This window comes from Phodopus roborovskii, unplaced genomic scaffold, assembly GCF_943737965.1.
Source record: "Phodopus roborovskii unplaced genomic scaffold, PHOROB, whole genome shotgun sequence".
NCBI lineage: Eukaryota > Metazoa > Chordata > Mammalia > Rodentia > Cricetidae > Phodopus > Phodopus roborovskii.
This window is the reverse complement of record NW_026125278.1, coordinates 4,712,047-4,729,675: the sequence shown is the minus strand read 5'-3', so window position 1 is coordinate 4,729,675 and position 17,629 is coordinate 4,712,047. Positions and strand designations below refer to the sequence as shown.

The 17,629-nt window shown below is 40.6% G+C and overlaps 1 protein-coding gene across 1 annotated transcript in view; it reads right to left on the bottom strand.

Moving 5' to 3' along the window:
* Col24a1 (collagen type XXIV alpha 1 chain) overlaps positions 1–17,629 on the bottom strand; it is a 259,948-nt gene that overhangs the window by 168,848 nt on the left and 73,471 nt on the right. Inside the window, exon 20 of the mRNA XM_051194789.1 lies at positions 15,824–15,877. Coding sequence (XP_051050746.1) covers positions 15,824–15,877 — 54 coding nt within the window. The remainder of the gene's footprint in view (positions 1–15,823; positions 15,878–17,629) is intronic.

Sequence of the window (17,629 nt, the reverse complement as noted above, 5' to 3'; positions counted from 1 at the left end):
GGGGAAAGGGACAAGATCTCCTGAACACCTTTTGTTCTTCAGAAACAGGATTCTCACTGGCTTTGAACCTGTAAAGCAAGCTAGGCTAGCTGACCAGGATGCCTCAGGGATTATCCATGAGTTTTTAGGGATAGTGGGTCCTGGTGCTTTCTGGGCAAGCATGCCACCTGGGTCAAGACTCATCATCACTAACTCTAGTTTAGATAATTATATTGTTACACAATTTCAAAAGGTATCCTTTGTCTGAAAATAAAGGCAAAGACAAAAACTTAACCTAGTTCCTGTGGAGAGGATTGTAGCTTCACATACTCAAACATGGAAGAGCAAACCCAGCCAGAAAGTGGGGCCCAACAAGGGGCGATCTGGTTCAAGACAGAAACCTAAGATCCAGCCAGGATTTTGTTCCTCAGCGTTTTAGAAACCTGCATCATGTCAGCAGTATGTCGAGTCCAACAGGGAAGTAATGATGTCAAAAGGTGGATTAAGCTGACTTTTTCCAAATGAGTATAAGCCATCTGAAAGTTAATGCCAACAAAAATATTCAAAAGGGCGAAAGTAATAAAGTTGTTTTCCCAGTAAACTATAGGAACCAAACTTAAGCACAGAGAATGGAGCTGCTGCTGACCAAGGAGCCTCTGTCTTCAGGGAAAACCACATGCAGAGAATGTTAGCTTCTGCCAAGAGAAATGCAAAGCAAAGCCCCCATTGAGATATCTGGTTCTTCTTCATCTCCCCCTTTGCTGTTCTAGACTTAAAATGCCTTCAAAACCAGATTGTTTCCATCATGGTATTTTGGAAAAGTTTTGCAATTGATTACTCCTCGTCATGTATTTGCTTCTCTGAGAAATTCCATGGGTTTGAACAGAAAACACACTGCAGCTGAGGCCCATATGTTCAGCGTGGTGGGAAGCCCAGCAGAGGAAGTCCTCAAACAATAGACAATGCAGTCCCTTATGGTACAGCACATTGCTGTCCACATAACACTCACACATCCTGGATGTCACTCTTAAAGGCACCGACAGACCAGGCAGGAAGTCCACACATACTCCTATAAAGGCCACAGAAAGCTATACCAAACTTACACTTTTAAAACAAACCTACCTGGTATTTGCTATCTAAGCTTCAGTAATCAACAGTGACAAAAAGCAGATGGACTATAGCACGCTGAGAGAAAATAGAAGGAGAAAAAATGATTATGAAGGTAAATAAGGAAAGTGAGGGGTTTGAAGATTAATTACATCTCCACTCACTTGTTTTTGATGATGTTTTTCACAATTTATTCATATGTCAAAAATTTAGCTATATAATTTTTCAGGTGCAGGGGTGCATGGCTATAACCTCAGCACTTAGGAGGTAGAGGCAAGATGATGTGGAGTTGGAGGTTACCCTTGCTACATAGTGAATTCAAGGCCAGACTAGGCTATAGGAGACCCTGTACCAAGAAAAAAGTTGAATTGTATTATTGAAATGTATGCAATTTGTTATACACCAATTATACTTCCATAAAGCTGACAAGGGGGACAACTAGGATTGGATGATTTAGATAACCATGCTATTTTGGTACCTAGGTTTGTAATGATTAAAAGATCTTTCAAGGAAAAAAAAATCTTAAGATTTAATCCCTAAATTTCTACCCAGGTAAAACTCAGTGAAGTTTGGGTTGGGTTTTGAATTATTTCACAGGTAATAACAGCATGAAAATTATTTTATTCATGTGTTTGTTAAATTGTTTCAACACTAGGAAGGTTGAGAACCACTACTTTAAACAGATAGAAAGAACACACACACACACACACACACACACACACACACACACACACACACACGATTTTTAGAATGGCTTGCAGACTGTAATCCAACAAAGGCTGTTTACCAATGGAAAGTCCAAGCATCCAGTAGTTGTTCAATCCATGAGGTTGGATGTCTCAGCTGGTCTGCAGTATATGCTGAAATCCTGCAGAGGTAGACTCTAATGGCAGTGAATGGATAGACACACTAGCAAGAGTAAAAGTGAACAGACAAAGAGAACAAGCTCTCTTCTTCCACATCTTTATTTAGGCTACCACAGAAGGTATGGCCCAGATTAAAGGTCAATCTTCCCACCTTAAAAGGTCTGGGTTAAAAGTGGGTCTTCTCATTTCAAATGATTTAATGAATTAAAATCCATCACAGGTACGCCTAGCTGCTTGGGTTTTAGTTAATTCCAGATGTGGTCACATTGACAGCCAAGAATAGTCATCACAATGCTATTTAGTACCAGCCATGTTATATCATGATCAATAGCATATTTCTTCATTCCAGTATGATGTGTACTCATGGAGGAAGACAGATGTATCTTAACTAACTTTATTCCTCCAACATAACAACCACTTACTTATTTTTTTACATGAAGCTTTAACTACTGTGTATATATTATTTTCCCCAACTAAAGAATATACACGTTTTATGAACCATGGGTGATATGTTAAAATATATTTTGTAATATGCATTGGGTATAGCTAAGGGCATAGTAGAAACTCAATAAATGTATTTTTATTTGCTGACTTAATCTCACAAACTCTTTTAATACCACTTTAATTGTGTGATGGTGTGTGTGTGTGTGTGTGTGTGTGTGTGTGTGTGTGTGTGTGCGCGCGCGCGTGCGTGCCTGCGCGTGTATGCTGTGTTTGTGCTGGGTATTTGCATTCGAGTGCAGTGCATAGAGGACAGAAGAAGGCGTCAGATCCTCTATAACTGGCATTAAAGGAAGTTGGTTGTAAGCTGCTGTGTTTATTTATGTAGGTCCTGGAAACTGAACGCGGGTCTTCTGCAAGAGCAGCATCCACTCCTAACCACTGAGCTATCTCTCTAGTCTCTACTAGTACCATTTTTAAAATGACAACTAAAGAAAAAAAGATCTTAATCAAATCCAAATTTAAAAGATATCAAGGAAGTAATTGACTTAAGTGAAAGGAATCCATTACATTAACACAATCATTAACATAATAGCTGTAGGCTGATGATGGCTTGTTCTAGTTGAGTCTACTGAAATGCTAAAATGAACATTAAATAGAATGCCTTTATTTGATATGAACAGACTTTCCAAACTTTTCTTGTCTTGAATGAAGACCACCCTGATGGAAAATGAGGACCCACTCACTGGCCCCTCCTGGTACTTCCTTGATTAGTGGTCTTAATTCACAGCTGGCCCCATTTACTAAAATCAGCATCCCAAACTCAAATACTTGGCAAGAGCAACCGCCCAGGGGAATCAACAGCTGAATCAACAAACACCCTCACTCTCCTGCTATTAAGTTAGAAGCCTGTGTGCAATCTGCTCAAAATTGATGCTACTATGCCTAGGAAAACTGCAACATTTCTCAAATATTACTTATATATTTCTATTAAAAGCACGCCTGTAATACCACTCCATAAGGAACAGAAACGCACAGATCTCCATGTCATTATTTTGTAACTTGATAGAAATAAGTAAAACATAAAGAGCAGATATGTTTTGTAGTGTTTTAAGGTGATTTTTATCCATATGACCTTCATCGTGGGGCAGCTCTCATGAATACTGATGGCAAATACAATCATTTGTGATAGCTTCTGAACTCATGGCTTTCACCAACTGCACCTAGGACTCGGAGCTTCCTGACTGGAAGGAACTATCTAGAACTGTTGACCAGATACCTGACCACATGGTATGACTAGCTTCAGGAATAAAGATTTTTCCAACCATCCACAGATTGTCCCTTGCTCAAAAAGTGATGTCAGTGATTGGGCAACCAGAGAGTCTCTGTGACTTTTAGTGTCAGGTGTTCATTCTGGGTTGGAATGGAGGTGTCTTTGAGAGGGAAATACATCACTTTTAAGTACCAATCATTTGACACTCAGAAAGAAGCCTATTTTTGTGGTCCTTCGTTACTTCTGACACCAGATATTGCGGTAAATAAGGATCAGGATAAACAAATAGGCCGAATAGATGTTTAATCAGGGAGAAATAACTTACAACCTAGACAGATGACCACCAGGAAATTCAACCCGATCCTCTCCTGTCCGAGTCACGCCAGAAAGAAAGCGCCTTCCTGGCCCCCTCCGACCTCCTTCCTCAGGTCACCTCCGCCCATCGCTCCACCCCCCAATGGGCGTGGTCAGTGCTACAGAAGGACTACCTCACTACAATCCTTCACTCAAAATAGGCCGTAACTGAAGGGCAAATTACACAAAGGAAAGAAGTACACTGTTTAAAAGGAAGAGTCTGGCCCCAAGAGAGAGCAAAGAGAGATGGGAAAGATCAGGGGGCCCAGCAAATACTTTTTTTTAACCAAAACTTCAATTTTCTGTAAGAACTGAACTGTGCCTTGTCTTTCAGGAATGGCTCCCTATTTCATTTTCATTTTTTTAAAAATTCAAGGAGACTTTTGACATATTGAATACAATATGAGCTACTTGAGGACAGGGCACAATTTAATTAGTGTCAGCATTTGATTACTAGCGACTGTTCCTAAAAGATCTACTGGAATTAACAACACATTAGATTATCTAAAGAGAAGGCTAAAAGACAGGAATGTGGTGGAACTCCGAGTTTTGAGAATTTTCATGTTTTAGTCATATATATATATATATATGTATTTGCTGTGTGTGTGTCCACCACACATGTGTGTTTACAAGTGTTGGATAAGGATGAAGAGGATATCAGAGATCGGATACAGGGATGGAGGTTGTTTATTTCACCGGGGAGTGACAGGAGTCTACCCCAGCCTCAACTGCAGCTGCTGGGTCAGATGCAGTGTCATTGTCACAACAGATCACTAAGACTTCCCATCTTTGCTGTGTAGTTACTCACACAACAATGTATTTTTTATAATCATAACAGAGAATAGAAAGTTTGGACTTCTGTAGGTTGGATAATAGTCACTTGTAGTTTTCCTGTGTTCTTAGACTTCTGTCATAATAATGTAGTCTGACGGGGTCTGAACTATTAGAATATGCTACATAGCCACACCCCAACCCACTGAACACAAGACATCATAATGAATGAATATTCCAGATAGTGAGGATAAACCAGTAAGTTTTAAGGGATGGCCAATTCTCTGAGGTTTTATGAGTCCAATGAGCATATATCTCCTATGGGGAAAATGAAGCCCAAAAGGAATGATAGGCCACTTTGAACACTGAGAGCAAAATGTTCTCTATGTTGGAGTGCCACTGCTTTCCATATACTGAGCATTCTGAAGATTGCTAGTTCAACGGGGTTCCCATGCAGCTCTGTTATCCACGCATCACTCCCAAAGACACTGCCGCGTTAGAGAAGTGGAAGATGCAGTCAGATGCATGTCATCTCACTACAATCTTCAGCAAGAGAAACACGCTACCTTCAGGAATCTAGAGTGAAGTCGTGTAATCCACAGCTGGAAATGTAAGTTTGTTGGGAAATAACTCTTGGTGTCAGTAGTTCTTGGTAGAGTGAGAGTGCTGAAGTATCAAGAGAACCCACACCCAAAACTCCTCAATATTTCCTGAATTCAGTGGGAACTGCCAGCTCACGAGATGGAAAACTGTATAAACACAATTGAATACAAACAGGTTCAGTGGGCACACGAAAGCTGCATGTGGTGATAGACCAGACTTCCGGCTTAGCCCTCAGAGATGCATCAGATCATCTTTAACACAAGACAATGCATGTTGCAATGGAAAGGAAGGACTTTTGTACCCAGGCAGAGTAGGAATAAAAAGTCTGAGCAGGATCTAGCATGGGTCAGCTTTGGTGGGTGTTCGCTAGAGACTGACAGCAACTGCGTAACACAACTATGGATATCCTGAGTTACAGCAGAGAGGAAAGAATTGCTGAACAGGTAGATCTATGAGCAGAGTGGCAGGTCATTTTCTTCCTGGAGAGACATGACCTCAAGTGGAATGGATGGTAGAGCCATTTGGTCAAAGGTCCAGGTAGAAGAGATGTAGAAGAGAAGAGTAATAGCTAAAGTCATAGAAGGGATATGTGGGCAGATGTACATAGGCCAAAGGATTTTTATCACATGTTAAAACTTGCTAAGAAGTACATGCCAAAAGCCAGCTAAAAATCAAGAGCACACAATATCTTATCTAACTGACATTACCTAGCCTTTGTGCACTGGCAACCTTCAGACTTGACTGGGTAGCATTTGAGGAAAATAGACAAGGTATGAAAAACATGGACTATGGATTGGTGTTAAAGATGGGCTGCCCTTTGCCTAATCAGATAACAGTTACTGATGATGCTTTTAGTTCAAACTGTCAGCAATACAGACAAACACATTTGCTAATATGACAAACACATTTCCCCCCAGGAAGCCAACTAGCCACTTAGTGACAAGTGTATTATACTCAGTCTCTTGTCACCTAAGGGTTGTCAGTATCTTCATAGACAACGTGTACCATTTGCTTCTACTGCATATGGAGCTTCTACTCCACTATACAGAATGCCGGATCCACAGCATCTAATCCCACAGATCACAGCCTCTGAAGCAGAGACTTCATCACAAGGTGGAGATTGGGCCCAGGATTCAATCTTCTGGCCTTACACTGTCTTGAAACATAGAGGCAGCCTTTCTTGTTGGACACTGAAGCAGGCTTTTAAAGGTTTAACAAAAGTAACACATGGTGTATTCATTAAAAACCCTCTACATGGCACGTTGTCCAAATGGGGGAGCTATAAAGAGACTTATAAGTTGGAGGAGGTGCGGTTCTATTTACTGTAATTCTTATGATACACTGTAGTTCATGTTTCATACCACACAATTCCAGATCCTACAGGAACCCAAAAGTGTCTCTCTTGACAAGAAACACCACAGATTCCTGGAAGAAATTTAAAGTTATGGCTGCCCCTGGGCTCTTTGAACTTCTTGTGGCCATATATGAGCAAAAAGAAAGAAAAGTCATTCTACAAGCATGCCTAGAAGACCCAGAGAAACATAAGCAAGAAAATGGCTTTTATACAATAAAGCAGGAAGGGATACATGGGGGATACAGATGAAAACTTGGGGGCCTCCTGGCATGTGTCCTTTTGTTATGAAAATTTAGGTTAGACCACCAGTAAGGTGCATAGACCAGCTGAGTATACATAAAGTAGATAGGGGAGGATGGAGATAAGGAGAGCCTTTTGTTGTCCCATGGACAACTGGATCGTAAAGGGTGTAGTCTTTTAAACTTAGGCATATAAAACAGACTCTAAGTAAGCAAAGATACAGAAGATGTAAACATGTAAAAAGGAATGGCAAGCTTTCATTTCTTGTCATGTAGACAACAAATGTTTAAAAAAAATAATGAACAACCAGTAGGTCAAAAGGAAAACAGGATCAAGTTCAGTAAAACAGAACAACAGATTTATCACAATGCAACATAACATCAAGTGCATATTATAGTGGGAAGAACTCCATCCAAAATGCTCTCTACTATAACCCCAACTCTACGTGACACACTGCCCAAAGAATGGAGAAAGGCAACCAGGCGCTGCCATTTTCAGCATGAATAGGAAGACTACAGATGAAGGTTAGGAAAATGACACTATTCATGACACTACGATGATGAACATATGTCATTATTCATTCGTCTAAACTCTTAAGATGTATAACACTGAGTGATATAACATGTTCATATATAATATGCACATATATCTAATCAAATGTTACAACCACCCCCAATTTCTGAAAACAGGAATTGATTGGTTTTTTAATGTAGTCAAATATATACATAACTTAACCATGATTCCTGAATTTACATCAGGAGAAATCACTATATTTCCAAGGAGTTCAGGGGTCAGGTAAAGTTGCAAAGTACTTCTAACTCTGCCATTATATTAGCGTCATCATGACACAATTCACCATGAGAACTCACGTGAATGAGGGAAGACGAACTCAAATAATGTGGGTTTGTAACTCACATAATGGCACAGCTGCAAAGTCCTGTAAAGTCTAACTCAGAAGGAAATGTTAAGGGACCAATGTAATGCTTACGATTACCCTGGGACATCAATGATCTTTGGGTACCTATGCAAACTCTACTAGTGAGTATAATGGTAGAGAAACTCCACCAAAACTCACAAGGAAGATAGAAAATTGGAGCTATGTGGCAGTGGTGTGTGCCTTTAATACCAGCACTTGGAGGCAGAGGCGGGTGTATCTCCGAGTTTGAGGCCAGCCTGCTCTACAGAGTGTGTTCCAGTTCAGCCAGGCTACACAGAGAAACCCTGTCTTGAAGAACCAAAAATAATAACAAGAAGAAGAAATAATAAGAAAATTTAAAAAATAAAAACAAACTCTTATAACATTCCAAAATTGGAATGAATTTAAAAAGAATTGTGCAAAACTACCATGTGGAAAAAATTGTAAATATTCCTAGAAAAAAAAAAAAAAAACAGAAGAGATTTGAGCAAATGAACTATAGGCATTGTTCTCGGAGAGGATGACTCACTTGCATAATTTTACCAATGCTCTCTAACCTATCAGTAGAAACTGTAGCCAATAAAAACAACAATGGTATTTTTAATGACGATAGATAACTAAACTTAACATGAGAAAATAATTCAAGTATACACAGAAAAAAATTAAACAAAGGGGACGTTTCGCCATTAAAACATGCTATAAAGCTTGTGTTATTACAAACATGGAACCTGTATGTGGGTAATCATGTAATACAAATCAACTTTATTTTTCCTGTTACTCTGAGTCATAGCTGTATGAAGGGCTGGCTCTGCCATGACATGGCTGTTACATACATGAGCTCACAGTAGCTGTGGCTCTGCACAAGGTCAAGGTGGTCAAAAGTTCCTCACTGAGGAAGGAGGGGTCCCACTATAGCTGGGAGGCCAGCGCAGTTGATGGTTGCTGAAGGGACAGAGGCACTTTTCTTTGGGGGGGGATGGTGCCCAGTGACAGGTTTCTCATGCCCAAATGAATGACTCCACACATGTGGGCATAAGGGCAGCCCTAATTGGACTCATAGAGCTAAAATCGAGATGGGGTGGGGGAGAGAATGATGGGAGATATGTTTGGTGGGAATGGGGGAAGAGTTGAAAGGGTACAGATACCAAAGTTTCAAAAAGTTTAAAATGATAAAACCCAGGGATTGGAGAGAGGGCTTAGAGGGTAAAAGCACTTGCTGCTCTTACAGAGGACATGAGTTCTGCACCAACCTGGCCAATTCCCAACCACATGTAACCCCAGCTGCCATGGATCTGACACTTTATGTTGATATCCAAGGGCACTGCCAGCCACCTGCATGCACATACGTAGTAAATAAACCTAAAATCTTAAAAATAAATAAACAAAAACGAATACTTCCCCAAATATAGAATTAACTAAGTTGTCCAGTCAAAGGTATTTGCTTTCTTCATCCTGGCTTAGACTCCTTTCAGCCTCTTGCTACTATAAAGTGTCTGCCTTTAGGTCAAATTCACCCTGACCTCCTAGGGCTGTTTATCCTCGCCTGTTCCAGCTCCTCTCAGATGAAATGGTAACTGGAAGACTTCCATAGCAGAGATATTAGTGGCTTTCTTTTGTTACTTTGTGTTATAAACACTGTAGAATGCTGTCCCTCTGCCACGCTCTGCTGCACTGGGTGGCAGCAATAATTTTACAAGGTTACTGAACCACATAGCAGACAATTTCCAGGCAGAGAATGGAAGGATGCTGAGACTTTCCCAAAAGCCTAATATCTTCCTGGTTTGGCAACACTTTCATTCTGTGGAAACAAAGGTACTTCAGTGATAAAGAACAGAAAGACAAAATGTGTTTATTTCCATTATAGTTTTTACTTTTTAAATTAGCACTTAGAATCATGAGTCTCATTGTAGGAGTCCCACCCACGCTTTGTTTTTGCTGACCTGTCCACCCTCTCCTTAGCACTGCCTCCCTCCAAAACCTCCATTGTGTTCTCATGCTACACACACCCTGTAACTCTCTTTCCATCTCCTCCTCTGGCCCTCTAACCTTCACTTGAGACTTCTTCCTTCCTTCCTATTGTCTCGGCTCTAGTTCCCTGTCCTATGCCCCCTGTACTCACACGCTTAAAGATCTAGGATTTGCATATGAGAGAAAATGTGCTGTTTGTCTTTCTGTGTCTGGGATAGTTCACTTAAGATAATAATTTCCATTGCCATCCATTTTCCTACAAATGTCATGATTTCATTTTATGGCTTAATAAAATTCCATTGTGTATATACACCACATAAAATGTGGTTACTGTTGCTGTTAATCACCCATGGGATACCCTAAGTGAACCCAACTCAGCGCTGTGGGGGCTGGCCCTAAGCATCTAGATTTCTGTCCAAGTTCTTTATGTGATGGTGATGTCCAGGATGGTTGAAAAGAAAGTCATGACTCTATAGTTGGCACCGTTTTATTGTCAAAACTTAATTTTCCACTGGACTAAACAAGTACTTTGTCTAGTTCAGACCCCTAGTGCTGGGTCATTAAGTTGTGTTAACTGGCCTTAAATCATCTCTCTGTTCTCAGGGCTCTTCCTCCTCATTCTCTGCTGTACACATACCATCCCAAAAAACACCTTCTAAAAGCATAAACCAGGGGCTGGAGAGATGGTTTAGGAATTAAGAATTTTTGATGCGCTTCCAGAGCCATTGAGTGGGATTCCCTGCACCCATGTTGGGGAGCTCATAACCCTTTCTAATTCCAACTCTGAGTTCCATCTCCCTCTTCTGGTCTCCTCAGGCAATTGCACTCATATGATTCCCCATCCCATCCAGTCCCATCTCTCATAACATTAGAAAAATGAATATTTTCAAAAAGCATATATCAAAGAGGCTCATGCTACTGCCATGGCTACGCCAATGATAACTTTTGATCTTAAACAAAATAGGCTCATTCTCTTCTCCTGTCTATCTTCTCCCTTCCTCCCTGACCCCTCCCTAACCTCTGAGGTAAGACAGTAGCTTCTCCCTATAGTGGTGTCATGAGGATGGCAGCTAGTGTTCATTGTTCATATTAGTCATCTTTTGATGTGTTGTATATGCATTAATGTACACAAAACAGTAACTCAATGAGATTAGCACTATAGATATTTTCACTTCACACTTGAAGTAAGGTTTAGTTGAAATAAGGCTCAATATTCTCAACCTAACTGCTTCGTTTTGACTTAGAAGATAATAACTTTAGTTACTCTTTCCCCCAAGCTATTAACTCTGTTATCACCTAAATAATTAACAAAAGTTGTCACAAAAATCTCTATGTAGAGCTCATCATTTTGGGGGAAACATTAGTCCTTCTGCCACTGAATTCTGCTTTGGTATTGTGACATCTATGCTGAAAATGAAAAAAAATTAATATCATGAGTTTCTAGATTTCTTTTGAACCATGAATATGTTTCTGCCTGTAGGAGAGGCACCTATTATAACTGATCATATGTCATGGCTTTGGTTAGCAACTTTTTATATTCAAGTCTGAATTTCATACCTGTAAGATGTGTGGCACCCAGTGGCTGTGTTTTGGGTCTTCACAAATATTTTAATTGTTTGAGAATTTCTCATGATGTATTTTGAGTATTCACCGCTCAGCTCCTCTCCGAACCACCCTCTCGATCTCCCTGCCCCTCATCTCTGAGGTTATTTCTCTTTCTTCTCCCCATCAGGTCCAGTTTGTGTTGCCCAGCTAGTCTTGGGGTTGGGACCTGCTCTGTCAGTTCCCCCACAGTCACATACTGGCTGTCTCTCTCCCAGCAGCTATCAAAATCCATCAGCTACTGGGATTACATTTCTGCCTTCCGCTTCTACACTAGGACTTTACTTGGCTGGAGCTTGCCCAAGGCTTGTGCCTTCTGTCCTAACTTTTGTGAATTCATATGTGCATCTTCCCTTAAAGTCATCCGCCTCCCCTCTCAGAATCATCCTGCTTCCTCTTCTGCATAGACCTCTGAGCCACGTGTTGAGGGGTGCAAGAAGTCTTTTTACATTTTAGTATTAATACAACTCAGATATTATCTTCATGATCCTCAGTCACCCCTCACTTAGGCTTCCAGAACGTCCCCAGGCTACCCACCCTCATACATGGCCTCCTCCCTCTGATGACTTAGTTCAATCCAGTTCCTTCTCTTTCTGGCTTAATCCCCATATGGATGCTCTGTGGAACTCATCATGTTTGCCTTACTCTGCAGAAAGAACCCTGTGTATGTGTTGATTTATGGGCTTGTTGTTGTTGTCGTCATAGCTTAAATATTTCCTAATTTACATTGTGATTTTTTTTTTCATTTAAATTGTCAATTGCTCAGGAATGTGTGTTTTAGTCACAAAAAATTATTTTACTGCCCTTTGGTTATTAACTCAAAACGTATTATAGGGCTGGACACACAGCCCAGAGATTAAGATAATTTGCTGTCAAATCATGTGAACCAGAGCTCAGATCAAAGAATCCACATTGGGCAGCTTACAAAATTCCAGCTTCAAGGGATCCATGCCCTCTTCTGACCTCTGTGGGCACATACACTCATGTACACATACACTCCTCAGACACACACAGACACAAGCACAAACATAAATAAAGTAAAATTAAACAAAAACAAAAACAAAAAACTCCCTTTAATTGTACTGTAGACACAGAATGTAGGTTTCTGGGAGATGGGCAATTAGGTTTATTATTTTCAGAGTTTGAGTTATAAACTCTCCCTCAATAGCTTCGTCTGCTGCAATTGGTTCACATAATATCTATGGTTGCTGATTTTTGTGTTCTGTCTGCACCTGCCTACTCCTCTCTTCTAAGTCCCTGTGTAACTATGAGATTAATTTCTATGCACTATAACATGTCAATGTCAGCAGATCAAAACCTAAGATCTGATTTCCAATCACCTCGACCTTGCTTTCCTTCTCCTGCTTTTAGTCTCCATTTTAGAATAATGATCTACAATTTTCTCAACTAGTCAAGCAAATATGTGAAAGCTGTGTTGTAGCACTTTCTCACAGATCGACTGAGCTGAACTCCATAGCTCAAGTGTTGTGAATTTTATTCCTTGTGTTTCTATTGAAATAATCTCTACCATTCACAGATAGTCATACAACATCACCGCTAATCCTTGTCTGTATCACTCTACCCTTCTAAGCAATTAGAGGGATTAGTCTCCTTGTAACCCCTCCTTCTTTATAACCAGCTACTCTGTTGTTATGTGTACTTCTCAAAAAGTTCAAGCCTCAGAATTACACTTTCTTGCTTAGAAATCTTTGTTTGAAGCCTCTGGGATAACAGAAACTTAACAACTAAGAACTTTTACCTGAAAAAAATTTATATATTACGAAAAGAAAATCATTTTAGCTTTGATTTGCTATTAAAATTCTTTAAATTCTTGAATCCCAAATTACATTAAAGTCAAAGTTCACAATGAAACATGAAGGGGCCAGACATGCAGATCCAATGCTGCAGGATCTCCACAACATAAGGCAACAGCAGGATACCCAAGAGGAGCTCCAGGGAGGGCACACTGCGCAGAGTCTGCAGAAGTCAGAGGTCTCAAACCAGACCAGCGGCTCACTGCAATGAACAAGTTGTTTGGACTAAAGGGCATAATGTGCAACTTATGCTTCCATGCTGCTGCTTCCATGCTGAGACATTCGCCTTTTTTTCTCTTGTTTTTGTATGTTTGTTTTGTTTTTTTGTTTGAAATTTTATTTAATGAGGCTTTTTTTGGAGGGGTTGTAAGGGCAGAGAGCACATATAAAGGGACCAGGAGATGAATGGGATCAGGGTGCATGGTGTGAAACCCACGAAGAACCAATTTGAAAAAGTCTGAGATTCAGAAGAATGGGAATAATTCCCAACCACATTGTAAATACCCACCCTTGCATTCACAGATAGGGGTAGCTCTCACCCTTCACTGAGGAAGCTGAGGAGACCATCACAGAGATGCATAGGTATCAAAATGCAGAGAACCACAGATGGTTGGGAGCCCATCACTGATCAGCACATCTAACAATAGAACCCATACTCCTAAGGCTCAGGGAGCGAGGCAAAAGAGGGGAAAGGAAAACCATAAGAGGCAAAGGACTAGAACATCTGCTGTGAGACAGTGCCTCATACCCAGTCACATATGCAACATGTGCTTATGAGCTAGAAGACATTGTAAATGTGAAATTGTCCCCAAATGACCTTGTACTAATCCTTGAGAGGCTACCAATAACGCCTGTGGGAAATAAATCCGACAAGGAAGAACAGAGCAGTTAGAGGTCAGGACTTTTATAAGCAACGCGGAGTTAAAGATAATGAAGACGATGTTTTAATTGTTGATGAAAAGCGATAACATTTAAAAGAAACGGGGAAAATGAACATCTTTGGATGATGAGGTAGTAGGAAAAGAGTGCACTGTGTACCCCCAGACATGCTTTGTGCAAGAGAAGATCGTTAAAATAATAGTGACACAAGAGACACCGCAGCCCTCCCCAAGGCTGATGCTACTGGTAACCTCAGTTACAGCAGTCTGCTGGTGGACTAAGAATGATACTCGTTTAAAATAATTATGTTGGAATTAGATTCTGCATCCTGGGTCAAAGAAGTCAGGCAAATCATATTTATTCCAGAAAATCTTTCATTAAACTTGATGGAATAAAAGAGGTTGGTTCATATAAAGAGACAAACTTGTATTAACCTCAAACTTTAATGGTTCACTCAAAACAATGTCCTTCTCAGGACGGTATCAATGTCCTGCTGCGTTTCACAACCAACCACTTCTGTATCAACAAAACTAGGTGTAATGTCAAGTTTCATATTTGATCTGTCAACAATGAATGTGTTTAAATTTAGAAAACCTACTATTAGTTAACTAACGAAATCATTAACCCTTGAAGAGTAGCTGTGGAATCAGGTCCTGTACTCTGCACAGAGGCAGAAGCTGTTGTTCAATCCTATCCTGGAAACTTCCCAGGGCTCTGACACTAAGGAGTTGTTAGTTCCCTGGTTTATTTTTTGAGAAGTCAACTTATATCCCCAGCGTTGCTACTGCTTCCATTACTCTGAGTTAGACTTGGGTGTCTTTATGAAACTAGGGTGAAATACAGAAGCTTTATCTCACCCAACATTTGGAATTCATGATATGAGTCAAGAAAGTTTTACCCCCAGAGCTTCTGCTCTGTGACGACTTGAGAGAGAGAGTGAGAGAGAGAGAGAGAGAGAGAGAGAGAGAGAGAGAGAGAGAGAGAGATCGAGTCTGAAGCCAAACTCAGTATTTTAAGGGATATACAAACAAACTTGATATGTCTACTATAAGCCTAATTGCACTAATTCTAGATATGAAGTCCAAATTATACATGCATTTAGCAAGAATTGGAAGCATTTCATACTAATTTAGTGGAGTCTATGGCTCCGATTTTGTTTATAATTCTTAACTATGTAACATTGAACAGTTACACACAAAAGGCAAATCATCTGGGATTTCATCAGAATAAAAATGTGAACAGTTCAGAGTCTACATCTCTAATAAAAACCCCAGAATACAGAATGTTCCCAAATCCAAAGACCTGTTCCATACCAGTGGATGAGATACACCTGGCCCTCCTTGAAGGGGGGGGGGCTGGAAAACACTATACGCATGTACCTTCTGACTAAGCACATATGAACCATAAACTTAGATTAAGTTCCCATTGTGAAAAGGATTCAAGCTTGAAAGTGTAATGGCCCCATGGACATCAATTCATACTCAATCTCTTGTTTCTTTAGTATCTCTGATGGAGTAAATGTGGTCTAAGCTGCTTCTCATAGGTAAACTTCAGAGAATCTTTCTTAAGCTTCCCACAAAAAGCATGTTTTGTAAAAGAAATTTAATTTTCATCATCTTTTGTTTCAAATGTATTATCTTTTAATCAACAATTTACCTCTGGTCCTGGAGGGCCTGGTGGTCCCTGGGGTCCTGGGTCACCTGGTTGTCCCTAAAGGGGGAGGAGAAAAATCAAAATGAAAATATTAACTTAATAAATATATCTGAAAGAGGAAACTAGCATTTTGCAAGTGAACAGCTTTTAATATATCATGTCAAACACAGTTGTAATGACTTTCCAGACATTTAATTTGTAAGGTCTTCAGATTGCCTTTCCCTGTCATTTGCTGTCATTACCTGAGAGTATTAGCTCCCTTCCCTGGCTTCTTATCACATTGTCACCGTGAAACATACTCACATGCTTGGCTGGGGTGCAACGTATACTCACTTCTGTTAGCCAGACAAATAAATTAACCAGTCAGGTGGCTCAGGCAAGGAAAGTGTAGGTGTGAAAACGTGCACGTGTGTGCACTTATGTGTGTATGGGTATGTGCACGGACACGTACATGCATGTCAGCTTATGTGCATGTATATATGTCTGCATGTGTGAGCATGCATGTGTGTGTGACTACATGTGTATATATGTGTGCATGTATGTGTATGTATATATGTGTGCATGTTTCTCCAGAGACAGGTTGATAAAGCAGCAGTAGGAAGATTCTAGAAGAGGGTTTGCTTTTTATAATCAGAGTCCTAGGGCACTTCTGAAAATTCCTCACCTCTTTGCTGTTAAGTGGCTTGGTGGAATAATTACGACTCACCTGATGCTAGGTTTCTCCTTTATCTCACATAGAAGATAGGAAGGGTAAGGACAATGCTAACATGCTCAGAGTCATTGGTCGTTGTGAGGATTAAATGTCACAATGTGTGCACAGTGCAGAACCAGGCCACACAGGAGGATCATGAGCATTAACGAAAGTGACCAGGATGGACTGTCCACTTCCTGCCTGTGATCCTGGCCTGCCGTTGCCTGCAGTTCGCACATCACTTTGATCCTGGACTTAACTGCTGAGGGGAGTGGGCCTGAGCCTGAGCCAGGGAAGGCAGCAATGCTGTCGAGGGGGGCAGCATAGAGCAGGGAAGGGATAGGAAGACAGTTTGGCTTTCACGGGAAAACTGCTGCATTACCTACCTTTGCTCTAAGCTTCCAAATGAGCTTTTAATCTGATTAATCCAGGTTCAAATTTCAGGACACAGCACGAGGGGACTCATCAACAACTACAGCTTCCTATATTGACTGGCTCCCTTCGCAATGTGAAGACATCTAACGTGAGAGGGCTCAGGACAACTACCGCACTAGAATCTAGACAGTTTGGGCAAAGGCCCATTTTCAAACGGCAGAAACAAATGTAGAATCCATCTGAATCAGTGTGCAAGGGACAAGCACCTCTCTTAGAGTGAGTGATGGGGTGGGTTTCAGTGGCGCCCTCTAGTGGCAAAAACCTATTAGGATGTCAACTAGAAGCACCCAAGGGGGGGGGGGCAGCATTTCCTCAGGCTTTGACATGCAAATGTTAAAAAAAATAAATTGTGGAGCAATTTTATTAATCTTTTGTAATAATTATTTTTTTTGTAAAACTTAAGTTACCATCTTTCTGTGGATGTCAAGTTTCCTTTATAAAAGACATTTTATGAAGACTTTTCAAGTAGCTTACAGATTGCACAGTATTAAGTAAATCTCTATAAATGAGGAAAGTTCTAGTATAAAAAATGGTATGGGGACCAGCAAGATGGCCCAATGACCAAAGCACTTGCCACCAAGCCTTGTAGCCTGAGTTCAGTCTGGGGAATCACATGGCAGACAAAAAGAGAAGATGCCTGTGAGTTGCCCCCCCACCTCCACACGCAAATGTCTTCTCTAGCT